This window comes from Pipra filicauda, unplaced genomic scaffold (genome assembly GCF_003945595.2).
Source record: "Pipra filicauda isolate LSUMZ 115617 unplaced genomic scaffold, ASM394559v2 scaffold87_size3191425_pilon, whole genome shotgun sequence".
In the NCBI taxonomy this organism is placed as follows: Eukaryota; Metazoa; Chordata; class Aves; order Passeriformes; family Pipridae; genus Pipra; species Pipra filicauda.
Genome location: NW_024105064.1, coordinates 1,130,055 through 1,148,491, shown reverse-complemented (window position 1 = coordinate 1,148,491; position 18,437 = coordinate 1,130,055). Strand labels below are relative to the sequence as shown.

The 18,437-nt window shown below is 55.5% G+C and overlaps 1 protein-coding gene across 1 annotated transcript; it reads left to right on the top strand.

Annotated features, from left to right (window-relative positions):
• Positions 1 to 6,902: 6,902 nt before the first annotated feature.
• On the top strand, positions 6,903 to 12,367 carry PERM1 (PPARGC1 and ESRR induced regulator, muscle 1). Its single transcript, XM_039390897.1, has 4 exons — positions 6,903 to 8,249; positions 8,682 to 9,291; positions 10,363 to 10,479; positions 12,288 to 12,367. The coding sequence occupies exons 1-4, from the start codon at positions 6,903 to 6,905 to the stop codon at positions 12,365 to 12,367; spliced, it is 2,154 nt and encodes a 717-aa protein (XP_039246831.1).
• Positions 12,368 to 18,437: the final 6,070 nt, after the last annotated feature.

The window sequence follows — 18,437 nt, the reverse complement described above, 5'->3', positions numbered from 1 at the left end:
CGTGTGCAGGGAGCTACCGGTGTCTGTTGTGCTTTGCAACCTGACCTCTCCTCTGCTCTTTGAAGCTGCTGACAGTGGGTGGGCTGGGATCAGTGCAGTGGCCGATGTGCTGGGAGTTACAATAACACAACCGCGATGCCCCGTTCAGCCGGGAATGGGATCTGTTTGGAAGGGGGTGGGCAGAGCAGGGGTGAGGAACTCGGGACCTTGAGGGTTGACAGGGTCCTGCAGATGTGGAACAGCTTGTGTTCGGGGCTGGGGTGGGAGGAGAGGCCCTTTTAACCCAAAACATAATTAATCAGCGGCTTGGACAGAAAGCGGAGCTGTGGCTGCCGGTCCAGCTACCGTTGCCCTTTCCAGGCCCACAGCCAGAACAGGGAGGGGAGAACTTCCCCAAGCTGACACTCTGTCAGGAAGTCTCAGGTCCTTCTCCCTTCCCATGTCTCATCCTGGAGCTCTCTCTTGCTCCCGAGGGCCAGTGTCAACCACCACTGCCTTTCCCTCCACTGCCCCATCCCAAGGCAGCCTCTCTCCCTCACATCGTGTTGGGTGCAGGAGAGGAAGAGGAAGGACCCCAAAGAGGTGGCCCAGGACACCAACTCACCCTCCTTTGAGACCTCATTGCAGCCTACAGCTTCCTCATGAGGGGCAGGCACTGATCTTTCTGGTGACCAGTGACAGGAACAGCATGAAGCTGCGTCAGGAGAGGGTTAGGTTGGATATTAGGAAAATGTTCCTCACCCAGAGGGTGGTTGGGCACTGAACAGGCTCCCCAGGGCAGTGGGCATGACCCCAAGGATGACAGAGCAACACCCTCAGACACGTGGTGGGATTGTTGGGGTGTCCTGTGCGGGGCCAGGAGCTGGACTGGATGATCCCTTCCAGCTCAGGATATTCTGTGGTTCTGTGAGTTTTGCTTTATGCCTTTGCCACACGGTCTCAGAACCTCCACATCCCCAGCTGGGATGGCCCAAAATGCCTCATGTTTTCTACGATGTGCAGAGGCAGAACAGCCCTTACCCCAAAGCACTTTGGACGTTCGGTGACTGCAGAGCTCGAGCTGCTGCTGGCTCAGAGATTTGGACACCCACACGTGGCAGCTGGTGACCTACCTGCGTGGATCACTGAACATCTAATGTTCCAGCACAGGGCACGACAGCCTTGCTGAGGCTCCCAACATGCTCAAGGCAGTGTTAGCAAAGACCCTGCTCTTCCAGCCTTATGGAACACGGATTTTCCCTTCCCCTAGAGGCACCACACCAGCTGGATGGGATGCTCAGCTTCCCCTACACCACCCTCCCCTACAACCTGCAATCCTGACTGCTCTGGTACCATCACAGCCCTAATGTCCTGGATACCTAAGACCCCTTTTTAGGATCACCACAGACCTGCTCCGTAGAATTTTAACCTCCACGGAGAAGGTTAAAAATCCAAGGGAAACTGCAAACTTTGTGGCTGTAAGTGACATCTAGTGGAAACGGCAGGGAAAATGAGCCCACAGGTTAAATACTGATCCCGTTGGATTCAGGGGTGAAACTGAGTCCTGTGAGTTGGAACTTCAGCCCAGCAGCTTCTTTTCAGGACTTGTAAAAAACCTACAATAGAATAGCTCTCTGTGCATGGGTATGACTTGCAGAGAGAGCTTGTCTCTCACACCAGTGAGCAATGTGAAAAGCGAGGTGGCTGTGACATGGCAGCTGTCCCCTGGCCTTACAGCTGCTGTCCCCAAGCCGGGAGCACCACAGCCACCCAGACCATGCACTGGCCTGCTGCCACTGTGCTGCACTTTGGGTTAAAACAAGGGGCTGGGGTAACTTTGAACTGATGGGTGTTGTGGTGATTTAAGTCTTGCCTGTCCTCTGGCAGTGAAGAACTGCTGCCAAGGGAGCAGCTACAGTCATGGAATCATGGTTTGGGTTGGAAGGGACCTTAAAGCTCATCCAGTTCCAACCACCTGCCATGGGCAGGGACACCTTCCACTGGACCAGGTTTCTCCAAGCCCCGGCCAACCTGGCCTTGGACACTTCCAGGGATCCAGGGGCAGCCACAACTTCTCTGGGCAACTTCTCTGCAGCCTTGTGGCTGCAGCTTTTTCTGACAGGTTCTGGGCACAGCCCTGGGGCAAGGGACAGTGTCCCACAGCCCCTGCAGAGAGGCAAAGCTGGGGAGTTCGTTGCAGAACCTGTCCCCCAGGGAAGGTGCATCCAGGATCACGGATACTGAGCCCATCCACGTGCCCCTGAGGCAGCTGCCTGCCCTGTTTACCCTGCTTTCCTGGCATTGGAACCACCACCCCTGCCCCCGGGGCTGCCACCCCTGCCCTGGCTGGAAGGGTCCTGCCAGCACAGCGTGGATGTTGGCCCGGAGCTATTCTTGTGTAGAGCAAAGCCAAAGCTTGCAGGGAAATCTGAAACCCAGCGAGACTTGGATTAGCAACCCGAAACTCTGGCCAGGATACGAGCTTTTGGAAGAGCTTGGCAGAGTTTCAGGCAGAGTGCAGGCTGAGTTTCAAGTCAGCAGAGGCTGACCTTTGCGTGAGCCTGCTGCTGGCGGCTCGGGAAGCATGGGCTTGAATTTTAAGAGAGCCTGGGGAGCGAGTTTCAGGCAAAAAAAAAAAAAATTAAAAAAAAAAAATCCACCAAAATAGTTAAAGGGTTTAGGCAAAAACAGTGCAGAGAGTCTTATGGTTTGGGGGTGATAATTCCTGCTCACCTGCCCCCAAACCAGCAAAACCAGCCTGGTGGTTACAGCTTCCTTGCACTTCGAGTTTCAGCACAGAGTTAACCCCTTCCTCAGCGTGGAGGAGCTGCTCCTCCCAGGCTTTCCCTGGGGTAGATCTGGATTCCATGTCTGCTCCCTCCCTGTCGCGGGGGGAGGTCTCGTGGCAGTGAGGGTGCAAGGTCAGAGCTGTACCTGAGCAGCTCAGAATTCCCTAATCCGAGGACTGAGCTATCCATGTGGCAGTTTGTACCTCACAGGAATTTATGGAAGGGAACAAATGCATCAGATGAGGGGGAGATCACAAGATGGAACGGCTGGTGCTCTGAGAGCAGAGGACCAGAGTCCGGAGCCCAGCCAGAGACAGGCAGACAAGGCCAGGCACTATCAGTGACCGAGGCTGAAGGATGATCCAGCCAGAAAGGAAGAAGGCATGAGAAAATAACCAAAACACAGTCTGTCCTGGGCAGTTGGAAGCAGCAAGGGCCAACACTGTCTTGCTCCTGAAGCTGTGGACACATTTCGTTTTCCATTATGTTTTTATTTTTTTTCCATTGCTTTTCCTGCAAACTCATCTCTCTTCCTCCCCTCACACACAGCATGTGATGGGTGTAGATCAGGGCAGGGAGGACATCTTCGTAATCAAACCCACATTTCTCTGCACTGTCTGTGTTGTCTCACAGTGAATTCAGCCAAACCCCCATACTCGTGATGTTTTAGTGCTGGTTTTAAGAGCTGCATGAAGGTGGAATTTTCCCAAATGGAGTTTCCTGGATAGGAAATTGGTTATCTCAGAGTATTATTCCATAAAGCTCTGAAAGCTCCTTTCCCAGAAGTCAAAATCCCTTTACACTTGGAGTAACAAATGTGGAGCTTGAAGCCACAGAATGGGTCTTTATCCCAAAGGAAGCGCCCTCCATGGCACTCCTGGTTTTCCTCCCTAGACCCCTTTTCCATGCCCTTGACCCTGGCTCTTTCTCCCACGCTGTGTCCTGTGACATGAGGCACAGAGAGGGGCCTCATCTGCTGCTTTATTTCAGGCCCATCTCTAATTACACATTGCCATTAGTTATTTATATAATGTCCTTAATACCACAGCGTCAATCCTGGAGGTGCTGGGACGAGCTGCTGGGAGGCTCTGCCCTCCTGGCTCTGCCCACGGCAGGTGCCATCCACCGGATGGTGCTGGAGCAGCCCTGTGGCAATCCCAGCATCTGGCATCACCTCCTCGGGAGAGCCGGAGCCAGGTATCCCAGAGAGGCACCACGTGCCAGAAGGAAATCGGAGCCGGGCTGTCCAGGCTGCCACTGCTGGATGTCCTTGGCAGGCAGCACCGTGCCCCTCAGGGCAGGGTGCCATGCCCTTGAAGGCCACGCTGGGCTTTTATCCCTCCGGAGGAAGGCAGGGAAGCGGCGGCAGATGTGTCATTTCCCCAAGGACAGCGCGCGCGGGCTTCGCCCTGGACAGCTAAATAAATAGCGGGATGTCTCCTGCGCTGAGACTTGTTTGTGTCTGGGGGGCCGGGGTGGGCCGTGTGGCGGGGTGTGTGCAGTTCCTGTGGGGTTTGGAGCGTGGCTGCCCCGGCGCTGGGTTTGCAATGTGACGCTGATAACGCGGGCCGCCAGCCCGCTGCTGGCTCCCAGTTCCGTCTCGCTGCCTCTGCCCCTTTCATGTTCTCTGCTGCGGTTTGCAAGGCTGAGTTTAAAGGTTTCTCTGACTAACCCTGGCTGCCGGGCTCAAAGGGAAGGAAGTCGACTGCAGCCAAGAAAAGGAAGCCAGTTGGTTTCCCTTCTGCGTCTGCGAGTTGTGTGAGGGGGAGAAGGGTGTAGCCAGATCAGACGTGAGATAGGATGGGAAGGCAGCAGACCTCTTTCCTTCCATATTTTCTCGGCTGGACAAGCTCCCTGCATGCGTCAGCCTGGAGCAGGGAGAAGGGAAGCGTGTCCTGGTCAATATTTACCCCTTGATTCCAGCTGCTGGTGGGCTGGACCCTCCTGGCTCGCTGCCGGGCTGTGCAGTGTGAGGCGGCAGCCACGACGGGGAGCTTCCATCCCGCGGGATGGCCGGGGCTGGCAGGGCTGGCAGGACAGGGCAGGAGGTTCCCTCCTCCCAGCCGGAGCCAGCTGCTGGCCCCGGCTCCCTGGAATGTGCGTCCTGGCATGGCCAGCACCCCAAGTGGATGCAGAGCATGTGGGTCCCTCTTGGTTCCCACAGCATTCCAGGACCCCTGAGGGGGGTTCAGAGCATGTGAGTCCCTTTTAGATCCCCACAGGACCCCCGAGGCAGATGCAGAGCATGTGGGACCCTCTTGACTCCCGCAAGCATCTGCAAGACTCCTGAGGTGGATACAGAGCATGTGGGTCCCTCTCAGCACCCAGAGCAACTACAAGACCCTCGAGGCGGTTGCAGAGCGTGTGGGTCCCTCTTGGCTCCTGTAGCATCTACAGGACCCCCAAAGTGGATGCAGAGCATGTGGGTCTTTCGTGGCTCTCCCACAACATCTATGGGACCCCCCAAGGTGGGTGCAGAGCATGTGGGTCCCTCTTGGCTTCTGTAGCATCTGCAGGACCCCCAAAGTGTAGGCAGAGCACGTGGGTCCCTCTCAGCTCCCACAGCATCTACAACAGTGGCCATCTCCAGTTGTGGGGGCTGCAGCACCCTGGTGGCAGAAGAAGTGACCAGAGCCTTGGGGCAGTGCTGGCCCCCCTGGGCTGGGGCTCACACTCACAGCCACTGTCCTGCAGCAGCTATTTCTGGCCCCTGGGACAGGGAGGGCATGTGGTGGGAGGCAGCTCCGGGGCTCGTGGGAGCCGAGGGCTATTTCTGGCTCTGGTTGCTGACCTGCCAGGCCACCCTCGGCCAGTAACTCCCTCGTGCCAGGCTCACCCAGAGCCCCCAGCCCCAGGCTCCCTCCAGCACGTGGACCAGGTGTCCCTGGGCGGTGTGGGACGGCTGCCACACGCACCCTGCAAGGTTTGTCACAAGACCTGACTGTGATCTTTTGATGTCACTCTGCAGTAAGCTGGCAGTAAGTGCCCTGGGAGTGCTCTCAGAGGGTGAACCATGCCCTGGGGCGTGCTTTTGTCATCTTGGAAATGACGACTGAGGCAAAGGGTGGGTGTGTGTGGGAAAAAGGACAGTCACTGCCACCCAGGTGTCCCACTCCCTCATGTGATGAAAGGTGTGAGTTCCAAGGCCTTTGCCCCCTTTCCATTGGCCGTCCCATGGAGCGATCCCAGGCTGAGGGCAGAAGGGAGCAGTGGGCATCAGGAGTGGTCCCCAAACGTGGCTGTGGGACAGACACACATTGGCTGATGCCCTGACATGTCCCCCACCAGCTTCTATATATGGGCCTGCCCTCTCTGAACCCACCGCACTCGGCTCTCAAGTGACACGCTGGGGAGGGAGGGGGGGTCTATTTTTAGCCCCTGAATGGATCTGTGCTGGAGCCGAGCTCTCTGCCCCCATCAAGGGTACGGCATCATGTTGTGCTGGGAGGATTTTCCTGCGTGGCTCTTTGAATGGCTCCATCCCCACCTTAGGTCGGGGTACAGGTAGGATTCAGCTTTGTGGTCTCTCTGCTGCTTCTGCTGCTGGATCCCCACTCTTTTGGGCTCTGTTGCAAGTCCCTCCCCGGGGCCACGGCTATGGAAGGAGCTGCCATGGCTTGCTGGAATGTCCTGTTTGGAGTGTGCTTCGTGCTCCCCTCCTGCATGATGCTGTGGCAGCAGGAATGCTCAAGAACAGAAATCCCACAGTTTTTAAAATGGGTTGTAGGCAAGAGGAGTAGGAAAGGGGTGTGTGAGGTGTGATGCTGCTGTGCTGCTGTGGAGAGAATCCCAAACCTTCTATGCAGCTGTGGAGAGAATCCCAACCCCTCTGTGCTGCCGTGCCCAGGGAGCAGAGGCAGCAGGGACCAGAGGGGGGTAGCAATGGTCTCTCTCACTGCTGGCTGGGTTATGGTCCAGCACAGCCATCCCCATCCTGCTGAGTCTGCCAGGAGCTGGAATTTCAGCTGGAAAGATGGGAGGATGAGTGAGGATGAATGAATGTAGATGGCAGGGAAGGAACCTGTGGGGACAGGATTAAGGGCACACACCTCACCTATGTCTGCCAACACTAGTGCCACCTCCTCATGCCCCCATCTCTCCCCCCCCTCCCCACTTTGCTTTCCCGCTGCAGGCATGGATAACTTCGAGTACAGCATCCAGCTGAACGACAGGGAATGGGCTGAGTTCTTCTTGGCCTCAGAGGAGTGCAACCTCGCCCCGGCCTCGCTGGCCACGGCCGAGGAGCAGTGCCTCAGTGACATTGAGCAAGGGGACGGCCACGCCGGCCCCGACAGGCTGATCCCAGCCGGGGAGGGCAGCGAGCCAGCGCCTGGCACAGGGAGCTCTGCCCCACGTGGGGTGCCTGGAGACACCCCCCTGCGCTGGCAGGCCGGTGGGCACCTCTCCCCGCCGGAGCTGCTGTCGGGCAGCGAGGACGAAGCAGAGCTGGGCTCGGTCGGCAGGTTCCTGTGTGAGAGTGACCAGCCCGGCTGCCCGTCCGGCCCTGCCATGCCCAGCGCACAGAGGAGGCAGCCCCCTCGCCCCCCTGCAGCCCCCCTGGCCGGCCAGGCTGGTGGCACAGCCCAGGGCAGCCCGGGGCAGGACACAGCAGGTGAAGCAGCAGCGTCGGAGAAAGGAGCAGCCGGAGGCAGCCGAGACATGGAGACCCCCGGCACCCCAAGCACCCCCGAGCCGGGAGGGGACACAGGAGGGGGACAATCCCATGGCAGCGAGGTGGTGGCACAGCCGAGGACTCTGGCGGGGGGTAGTTCACCAGCACCCCCTGCCAGGAAAAGGCATCCCAGCGCTTCCCACTCGGAGCCCAAGCTGCGGGGACCCTCGTGTGACCCCCCCAGCCCATGCCCGGGGGCTGCGCAGGAGGAGGCGAGCGGGGAGAGGGCGGGGGCCGAGCAGAGCTCCCCGGCCGGGTCCCCCAGCGTGGTGAGGCCCAAGGTGCCGGGGCAGCAGAAGAAGAGCCGCAAGCAGCGAGGGGCCAGCACTGCCGAGGGGGACAGGGAGCCTGGGGGGGCTGCGGCTCAGGGGCCCACACAGGGACCCGGGAAGGCACCTCCGGGCTCGCCAATGTCCTCTCGGAAGAGCAAAGGGAAGGAGAAGGCGGCCAAGGCGGCTTTGGGGAGGATGAGCAGTGAGGAGGCGGCGGAGAGCAAGCTGTCGGTGCCCGGCCCTGGCGTGGATGAGGGGGGTCCAGCCGGGAGTGCTCCCCCGAGGCAGAAGGGGAAGGAGCCAGGGGCACAGTCCCCAGGGAAGACAAAGGCCACCAAGCCCTCAAAGGCAGGGCAGGCTGGTGGCTTGGGCGTACGTGACGGTGCACCAGTGATCCCTGACAACGGAGCCGTGGCTCCTTCGGGAGAGGCATGCCAGGAGATGCCAGGGAAGCCTCTCCAACCCAACAGCATGGCAGCTTTCGGAGGGGATGCTGCTGAGGGAGCCTGGAGGGATCCTGCAGCTGAGATCCCTGGAGTCCTTGCAGCTGAGATCCCTGGAATCCCTGCAGCTGAGATCCCTGGAGTCCCTGCAGCTGAGATCCCTGCAGTTCCTGCAGTTAAGATCCCTGGAGTCCCTGCAGCTGAGATCCCTGGGGTTCCTGCAGCTGAGATCCCTGCGGTTCCTGCAGTTAAGATCCCTGGAGTCCCTGCAGCTGAGATCCCTGGGGTTCCTGCAGCTGAGATCCCTGGAGTCCCTGCAGCTGAGATCCCCAGGAAGCCCTCAGAGATCCCCATGGTTCCTTCAGTTGAAATCCCTTGGGAACCTGCCCCTGAGATTCCCAGGAAGCCTTCATCTGGGATCCCCAGGTCTCCTCCTATTGACATCCCTAGGAAGACTGCAGCTGGGATCCCCAGGGTTGCTACTCCTGAGATCCCCTGGGGACCTGCCCCTGAGATCCCCAGGAAGCTGAGCCCCCCGTGCTTTGCAGATGGGGCTTCTGCAAGGTCAAACACCCTGGACGTGACCTGGCCTGAGATGTATGACTATTTTTTCTGTGATTCCCAAGAGGAAGAAGAACTGGGGAGCTCAGTGGAGGGGCGGAGATCACCCTTGCAAAGGGAAATATCCTGGCCTGAACTGTACGAGTATTTTTTCAATGAACCAGAAGGAAACAGGAAAAAAGTCAAAGGTAAAGACAGGAAAAGAAAGAAGTTCAGCAGCTTGGACCACACTGGGCTGCAAAATGAGGATCCCAGCTCAGCTGCAGTCAAGGACACTGTGATTATCTCAGTCCCCGAGGTGTGTGAACACTTCTTCCCAGAGACACCTAGGAACAGGATGGGCTGGAGAGGGATTTTCTCAATCGCTCCAGCCTCCGAGGTGAAGAGAGCTGTGGGGGCTCTGAAGTCCCTCCTGCAAAGGCAAATCCACCCCGACAGCGGCCAAGGCCCAGCCTCCCAGGCTCTGGTGCCGAGAGGATCCGCAGAGAAGTTCGCCCTCGTCCCACTGGCTCCCCCGGGAAGAGGCCAGGTGTGGCCAGAGATAGGAGGTGAGGAGATGGCCCTTGCACTGAGAGGTAAAGCATGTTATCCCCTGCAGGGATGTGTCCCATGCTGTGTCACGCTGGCTCTCCCTTGGGATGCTCCCACTGTCCCCGTGCCAAGGGAGTGCTGCTGGCCAGGTCCTGCAGGCTGGCTCCCAGCACTGCAGCAGGCATGGACAGGGAACCTGGGACTTTTAAAAACATGCTCTTAATTCAAAAAACACCCTCCAGAGACCCTCCTGAACGTTGACTGTTCCTGGAGGCAAGTGAGAGAAACAGGAATAAAGGGAGAGAAGTTTGACCCACAAGGACAGCCAGTGTATTTGTCTTAAAGCTTATATGATGCTTGGAGCCACAGGGCCTCGTAGTTAATATTAAACCCAAACAATGAGTGAGTCATTCCAAAGGGTGCCTCAAAATAGAGCTTCCAGTTGGTTTGCAAGGAGAAAAGCCCCTTTGCCGTGGTCACAGATAATTAGGAAGTCAGTTTTAATTGAAGGCCTGATCAAATAAACATGGGAGCAAAAATAATCTACTCTTACAGCATGAAGTTCCAGGCTGGAAATCCGTCAGGGGAGGAAATTTAGAGCACTCAGGAATGTCCCCATCCCTGGACTTAGCAGGAGGTGGGAGTGGGGTGGGATCAGTGAGATGCTGAGCACTGGTGCTTCTCAGGGGAATAGATGTTGTTCCAGAGCAGTGTGTCTAGCAGGAAGGGGCCCTTGCCCAGAGGTCCTCAGGAATCCCCTTCTCCTAAATCTACTCCCCAGACCCACTTCCAGCCACCACACTGCTCTGGGAAGATACACAGGGAGGTGTGAGGCAGCCAGAGGCCCTGGAGTGGCATTGACAAACATTTGCCTCAGGGTCTTAAGAAAGTCTAAAACTGAGAGGGGTGAAAAATGCGCCCCTCACCTTAGCAAACATAACTGAGTCCTAAATAGACACGTTTGACTTGACAAACGGTGGAAAAAAAATGTCTCCAGGGAGGGAAAATGTGTGACAACGACGTGACTCCCTGGGAGCGCGAGGGACTCGTGTCCCAGAGGGACACGCAGGGGCTGTGGCATAAAACCCAAAAACCTCGTGCTCCTCTTCTGGCAGGGGCAGCAGAGGATCCACGAGTGCTGACCCACAAAGACATGTGCCTGGTGTTCTGTGCCTTTGCATCCTGGGCAGTGAAGACATCTGACCTGCAGGCTCCGGATGCCTGGAAGACCAGTACGTACAGTGCCCGGCCCGGCGGGAGAGGGGCGGGAATGACTTCATGGAAGACTTGGCAGGGAGAAAGGCAGGGGATACAAATACACCCACTGCTGCCTGTGGGAAAGTGCAGGCACTTCCCTGCTTTTCCAAAGAAGTGTCCTTTTAATGCCTTGCCTCTCTCGTGGAGTGGCAGCCCTGATTCCTGCTCACTCACATAGTCCTTTCCCCACGCCAAGTGGCTGCTGACAGGAGCTGAGCTGTAGGACAAGTCTATCCCCAGCCTTGGCCCTGCTGCTGACAGGGACCAGGAGCAGTTTGTCAGGAGAAGAGAGGCTTCTTTAGGATCCGTGCTGGCTAGCAGCGGGATCAGGACCTGGAGTGTGCAGGTTTAGGCTCCCTCATCTCAGCTGGAACAAGTGCATGTGTTTTTTCAAATGTGCTATGAAGATATAACCTTCTTTCTAAATACAGCTTAGCTGAAGTATTATCCTGGAGCACTGAGTCCTGCAGGTAAATGGAGCTCTCTTGGATCCTCTCCTCTCCATCCACAACATTGGGATAGGTGGTGGGAAGAGAGGAAGCTCGGGAATCACAAATTTGCTGAGTCGCCCCAGGAGTGCAGGTCGCAGGATGAGCAGGGAATGGGGCAGTGAGAGCAGCATTCCTCATTCCTACCCTGGATGGAGCAGCTGAGTGCAGGATCCAGCCCTGGAGAGCCCCTTCCATGGGGTGAGATGCTGGGAATGAGGCTTCCTGCTGCTTGTCCAGGGGGAGGAATGTTCCCCACTAAGGTCACACAGGAAGCTGACACCCTGGGCTGAGAATAGCTCATTAGCTAAGGCTGCTCAGTGCCATCATCACAAGGAGCTTTTGGCCTGCTCCTCCTTGTCTTCTGGGTACGGGATGGTGGACGTGGCCTCAGGGAGGTGAGAAAAGTGGGATACGGGTCCTCGTGTCCTCGGGATCACATAACCCTGGTGAGGATGGGAGATGGGAGGCAGTTCCACCTAGTCCTGGACTAGCCATTCTCTTTAGGCATCCTAGGTTCCAGCTGAATTTCCCTGTTTCTGTCCCTCTAACACATAAATCAAAATCAAGTCTGAATTTAAACTGGGAACTCCAAAGGCATGGCTTGGGTTCCCAGTTTTGCTTGGGAATTTAATCTCTCTTATAAACCAAGCTAAAAACATTGGCTGACAGTACAGAGAAAAGCTTGATTCTGTGTATAATCCCCATTAGTTATTTGTTGTATCTCTACATTTTTTGTTTTGGGTATTTTCTGCTTTTGGCTGGGATCAGAAAATCCCCAGATAATCCACAAAATGGTATTTTTCTGGCATCTTCATGGTCCAAACAGGAGTAGAAAATGAAGGGACTGTCCTGAAGCCCTGGTGAGATTTTCTACTGTGTCTTCCTCATCCAGGATTAAACCTGTGTATCCAACCAGTCCATTAAATCTCCACCTGAACCTGTGTATCCAACCAGTGCACATCCCTACCCCACACAGGGAGCCTATTTAGTGTTTCCCTGAAAAAAAAGCCGTTTGCTGTGGAATGGTGGTGTGATCCACGTGCCCAAACTACAGCACTAGATGTGGGCAGCCAGGCTGTGGGTGTCTGGGAATGCACTGGGAATAAATTCGGTGTGGAGGGGATGAAAAACAAAGGCAGGAGGAGACTGGGGGAGGGAGGGGAGTGACCCCTCTATGGCCCACGGAACAGGGTGGGCCAAGCAGCTTGTGGTCTGCAGGTCTGGAAAAAAGATCCTTGGGTTTGGAAGAAGCACCCAGACTAACTGTGGGAATGTGTTGGGCTCTTTTCCAGTGTTCCTGGCAAGTTTTGGCACGCTCTCTGCCATCCGCTACTTCCGGAGGCAGGTCAGAGAAGGACAACCCCGGACTTAGGCTCAGCCCACACTGGAGGTGCTTCCTGGAGACAGGTGGGCACGGTGGAGGCAGAGACTGGGGACTTTGTTCTTGGACAGTGTGAGAAGCCTGGATCCCAGCACCAAGACTTCTCTGGACCCATCCCTACATGGGACAGGACGTCACAGGAAGCAGGATCATTCCGGTGACAGGAATTGATGGTAGGCAGTCGGTACCTGTACTGGAGAAAAGGGGAGCCCAGCCTGGGCTGGCTCTGGTCTTTCCTTGCACTCTCCTGGGACACTCCCTAGGAGCAGCCAGTGTCTGTTCCAGGGCACTGCTTATCCCTCCTCCCCGCTGAAGTCACCTGGTGGCAAAGGAAGGCACTGACGTGGTGGTGGAGGGAGGTGAGGGCAAAAGAAACCAGGAAAGTGCTTCATTGGTATGAAAGAGCTGGGATATCTGTGAAGGAAGAGTGGAGAGAGCTTTGGGAAGAGCTGTCTGTCCAAACATGGGGCTTGGCTAAGCATGTGCTGGCTGGGCAGCAGCTGAAGGGGGATGAAGGGGCCGCTCTCCTGGCAGAGCCCAGGGCTCCCATGACTGGTTTGGCTCACTGCAGGAGGACTCATCCTCTTGGAATTCACTCCTAGAAGTCACAGCTCAGTGTAACAGTTCAGGAGGCTGAGATAAGGTTTCTGTTGCATGCAGCCACCTCAGCCCCGCTGAGCCAGAGCCACGTCTGTCCCCGTGGGTGAGGAGCACCTGCTGCAAGGACACATCCCAAACACGTAGGCAGAGGATGGACGGGGGTCACACAGCCAGAGCCAGGGGAAGGGGCAGCCAGGAAGGGTTCTGCAGGAGATGCACAGGATGGAAAGGGGCAGCAGAGAAAGGGGCTGAGCTCAGGGAAGTCTCAGGAAAGAGCCCTGACGAGGACAGGAGCATGTCGGAGAGGAGGAAGAAGTACGTGTACGTGTTTGGCTCTGCCCAAACCACACAAAGGGTCTGGATGTATGACTTGTTCCCTCTTCTGCCTCCCACCCTGGAGGGGTAAAGTTGGCTGGGGGAGATGTGGGGTGAGGGGGTGCTGTGGCTGAGTCTGTAACCTGGGGGCCTGGGAAGGGCTCGAGGGGGCCCAGAATGGAAGGTGGGGTGAAAAATAAAAAGGAAGCAATTCAGTTCCTCCCCTGTCTCCAGTGCCTTCCTCATCACTCAAGGGCATTATTCATGAGGGTTTTTCTTGACTCCCAAGTCTGGTAACAGCATAAATGTGAGATTAAGCACTCAGGGACCAGATCCACAAAGGTACTAAGGAAAATCATCCCAGAATACCAGTGTGGATCTGCCTGTGAGCTTTATAGGAATGATGTGGTGATGTTTGTCTCATGAAACCAGAGAGGGGAGGTTTAGCTCTTTCCTTGTAATGCAGAGTGCCATGCAATTTTAATGTGTGTAGGGATGGACTGAAGACCATGTATTGTTGCTGATAAGAGAGCACACTGTGCAATTGTGCAGTGAGATATGTAACTGTAAGTAGTGAGAGAGATGTACAGGCTCTATATGGACTATAGCAGCTGTATATCCAGTAAGAGGAGTTTTGTGGAGGAGAAGAACAGATAAAACATGCTGGAAGCTTCTAATAAAGTTCTATTTCATTTACTACTTTTGTGTACATTCCTCTGTCTGCATGGTGGGTGTGGGAAACCGTTGAATGAGTACTGAGTTTTAAAGAATGAGAAATCAATGCATTATGTGTCTGTTGATACAAAACTGCAGGAGCTGATGGGCTGGTTTTTTGAGCCCTGGAGGACAGAGCATGCAGGGAGATGGGCTGTGTCTCCTCTGTTTGGCTCAGTCCCCATGCCTGCCCCTCCGAGACACATCTTGGCTGTCACATGTCGCTAACAGCCTGTTCCAGAGAACCCTCCTGCCTCAGAAGCTCTCAGCTTCTCTTCAGACGGCTCCTCAGGGCCCTCTGAACAGATCAGTGAGCACAAGTCAGTGCCCAGTAGCAGCTCCTGCCTTCGGTCCATCAACCCTCATCACCTCCGTGCTCCCTGATCCCGCTCTCCAGCCCGGGCTGCATCCAGGAACACCTGGCACTGCCTCCTCAGAAATGCCCAGCAGACCTGCTGCCTGCACCAAGCAGGAGCACAGGGGGGGGCTGAAGCATTCCATATGCTCTGGTTTACTGTTTATCCAGCCGTAATCCGTGAAGCTCTCCCCGCCTTCTCCGTGGCAGGTGGGAACAGCAGCCGGGGGAAGGCGGGTGGGAGACGGGGAACAGCTGGAGGAATCAGGCACTTCCATTGTGCTGGGCTTTCCTGGGAGGCTGTCACAGCAGGAAAGGGCAGAGGAGGAGGGCAGCAGGTCTCTGGCACTGCCATCTCAGGACCCTGACAGTCCTCAGGGGCTCTGGCTCTTCCTGGCAGTTCTCACGCAGGACAGGTTCCCCAGGGGGAGGGCAGAGCTCAGCCCTGCTTGCTCGGTTTGAATTTTTCAGATTTTGTGTTTTCTAGCCTCGCCACAGAGATCTGGAGGAAAGAATGTTTTCCCTTCCCCTGTGCAGGTGCAGGAACAGCTCATTTCCCTCCTGGCCATGTACAGTACTGCCAGGTGCAACGCTGGCAGATAATAAAGGATTGTGTCAAAAATCACTGAATTTAATACTTGGCTGAGTGGTTTGTGTCTGTCTCAGTGATTGCAAAGTTGGCTTGGAGGTCTCACTGGAACTGGGAGGGTTTCTGGCCAGAAACCATAATGTTGAAGACATTTTTGATGCCATTAGCTGCTCCAAGGAGGGGCTCTGCGCTGGCATGTGGGGAGTCTGCCCGTTCCCATATCAGCTGGATCTTTCCTAAGGGACGCCCTGGCTTTGGGGACCTCCTGTTCCCAGTGCCCCAATCCAGAGATGAGCCATACACAGCCAAACATGGCACTTGGGGTGGGAAAAGCAGCTCCTGGCTGTCCCTGACCTGCACAAGCAGGGAAAGGCATAGTGGCATCAACTGCATGTTTTCCCACTCCAAAGGATATGGGGTATATCCCACCCTCTTAATGCCTCTGTCCCAGTGCTGTTTCTTCCCAGGAGAGCTGAGCACTCCTGTTGTGCTGCAGGTAACATGAGGTGCCTGTCACCCTTTGCCTCTCTGTGATAATTGGTGTCTGATCCTTTACAGCCTGGACTGGGAGATGTCAGTATGATTTGGCACCTCTGCCTGCTAAAAGTTACCAGAGGTGCCAGGTGATCCAGCAGGTTACAGGTGCATTTCACACTCCTTTTGATCTGTGCTGGAAGAAGTGGATGAGATAAATATTTCAGGAGATGGATGTTTTCGGCTGACTGCAGAAGTGAAAGGAATTACTGAAAAGATCTTGCTGGTATCAGGAGATCAGCTCTGGGAGAGTGTGCTGTGCTCAGTCAAGCAGCAGTGTCCCTCAAGGAAACCAGCCCGGGCTTGCCTGCAATTTTAATGCTTGGTTTATTCTCCGACCTTTTAAGCCCTCTCCTCTCCCTCCGCGGCGAGGCCGATGCGCCTGTATCTCACCCCGGAGGGAGCAGCCAGGACCTCACCACCTTTTTTTTTTTTTTTTTTTTGCAACAGCAGCAGCCACGGCAACAGCAGCGACCTTTCGGTGCATCCTCGGGGCCGCGGGGCCGCTCTCCCTGCTCCGGACAGGGCGTCGGGGCCGGAGGTGGGAGCTGTGCCACCCCTGCCCGCCGCTCTGCCTCGCACGTAGCTCCCTCATCTGACACCTCGCCTTGCCAAGCGCATGAAAAAGTCAGGCAGGTGCACCCCGAGGGACCGGCTCCGCGTTTCATCCGGACACACCGTGTGCCGGAGCCCCGCTGGAAGCAGGAGAAGCCTCTCCCCCCTTCTTCCCCGGCGATCGCTTTTGTCGGAGCGGCTCCTTCGCTCTTTATTTCTTTTGCTTCGTCTCTCTGTGATAAAACCCGGGCGAAGCTTCCCACGGACATTCCCGTGGCCGTTTCCGAGCCGTGACTGGCTTCTCGGTGGAGTTCAGAGGGATTTTGGGGGGCTTGGTGCTGTGCCAGAGCCGGGGGGGAGCAGTGACCCCCCTCTTATCTCGGACTGACAGAAGCGCCAGTTGCTCGGGTTGGCCAGCCCTGCGAGCCTGACATATTCTGGTGGATTCTCCCACCCACAGGGCAGTGAGGGAGTTGCTCGTCGCAGACCAGAGCAGATCCTGCACATCCTCCTGGTGTCCCGGGAGCGGGTTTGCCCAGCGGGTCCTTCCCAAACCTCAGCCGTCCATACAAACTGCTCCCCAAGGAATTCCCCTAACCCCGAGTGCCTTTGTAAGGACGACAAAAAGATGGGCAGCGGGGCTCACTTGCTACACCTTGTGTTCATTACAGAGGCTTTTCTCCCAGTTCCTGAAGCCAGAGGAGCAGGTTGCAAGCTCCACTTTATTTTTGGGTTTTTTTGGGGTTTTGGGTTTTTGTGTGGTTTTTTTTTTTTTGGTTGGTTGGTTGGTTGGTTTTTTTGTTTGGTTTTTTTGTTTGTTTTTTGAAGAAAAAAAGGGTTGAAATTCTGGCTTGGAATTAAGAAAGCAGAGAGAAATCCAGCAGCCCACAGTGTGTCAATCACTGCTCTGGCTTTCCAGCTATGGAAAAAAGTGGGAGGGGGGGACACCTGATTCGGGACTTTTAACACTTGGAGGGAGTGAGGGGGGTGGAGAGATCATTTGTCAGAGAGTGAATTGTTGGCAGCCAGTGTCTTCTCGTGCCTTTCATCTGCCTCTGTGAATAAAGGCACAGCTATCCTGTGACCAGAAGGATGTGCACAGCCTTGCTGGCAGCTCTGGAGCACTGGACCTGCCTTTTGTGGATGACCTGGTCCCCATCGAATTCCTGCTGCAGCCAGGATGAAGGATGAATACATTTTTTCAGGAAATAAGAGGTGTTTTGTGCCCTTTCAGGTACTAATTTCCAATTCAATGCAACCTGCACAGAGACATCTAGTGCTGCTCTGAGGAAACCCTCTATTTTTAAATCCTGAGTCTTCTGAGAAAGGTGTTGGTGGAAAAGCAGGAGAGTGGGGGTTTTGGGGTTTTCACAGTCACAAACATCCTGTTCCTACCTGCTATGGATCCACCCAGATAGGAAACCATCAGGGAAAAACCAATGGCCAGCAAAACCAGTGACTCAACAGGGAAAACAGGCCGTGCAGGGGGACTTGGGTTTGATCATGACCAATTTGATGCTTGTGGGGGCTGGTTTAGGAATATTTTAGGGCTGGTCCACAAACATTAATTGATCTGCATTATTATAGTGGCCTAGAAAAGCTGTGCAACCCTCTGAAGTCAGGACAGACAGGGGCTGTGGGACACTGTCCTTTGCCCCAGAGCTGTGCCCAGAACCTGTCAGGAAAAGCTGCAGCCACAGGGCTGCAGAGAAGTTGCCCAGAGAAGCTGTGGATGCCTCTGGATCCCTGGAAGTGTCCAAGGCCAGGTTGGACGGGGCTTGGAACAACCTGGGATAGTGGAAGGTGTCCCTGCCCATGGCAGGGGGTTGAAACCAGGTCCCTTTGGGGGTCCCTTCCAACCCAAACCATTCAGTGACCCTGTGATTCCATGACTGATTTTACAGAGCACCTTTCCAGGACGTGGTGCTGAAGCAAAGTTCGATGAGCTTTGGCTTTAAACCTCCAGCCAGGTCCTGCTGCCTGACAAACACTGGGGAGACTTTGCTCAAGGATTAGGTGTTTGCAGGTGCCTGACCCGAACTAGAGACAGCCAGCAGTCTGGAACCCTCCTGGAGAAAGGGCCCCAGGGAAGGAAGGATTTGGAAGGGACAGCAGCGATGGGGGAAAAAAAATCACCTCCATTAAACCAAAGAAAGAGAGAAGGAAATTATTCCATGGGAATGTGTATTGCAGTTGTCCAACCTCACAGAAACCCCAAGGGAACTTTAATATCAGCTGGAAGGGAATCTTTCCTTTTGATACATTGCAGATATTGCTGTTGAAACTCAGTTTAAAAGACTGTGGTGACCACGTTCGAAGTCAATGTGTTCATAGGAGCTCAAGAGCATGGAGACCTCCCAGCATATATGTGCTTTTGATGTTCCCTAGTGCGGTTTTGT

Bases quoted from the DNA above. Each gene is read 5' to 3' on its own strand.
- PERM1 (XM_039390897.1), top strand. From the start codon at position 6,903: ATGGATAACTTCGAGTACAGCATCCAGCTGAACGACAGGGAATGGGCT. The intron at 8,250-8,681 runs GTCCTTGCAGCT...ATCCCCAGGAAG, and splicing joins CTGCAGCTGAGATCCCTGGA to CTGAGCCCCCCGTGCTTTGC. The intron at 10,480-12,287 runs GTACGTACAGTG...GCTCTTTTCCAG, and splicing joins TCCGGATGCCTGGAAGACCA to TGTTCCTGGCAAGTTTTGGC.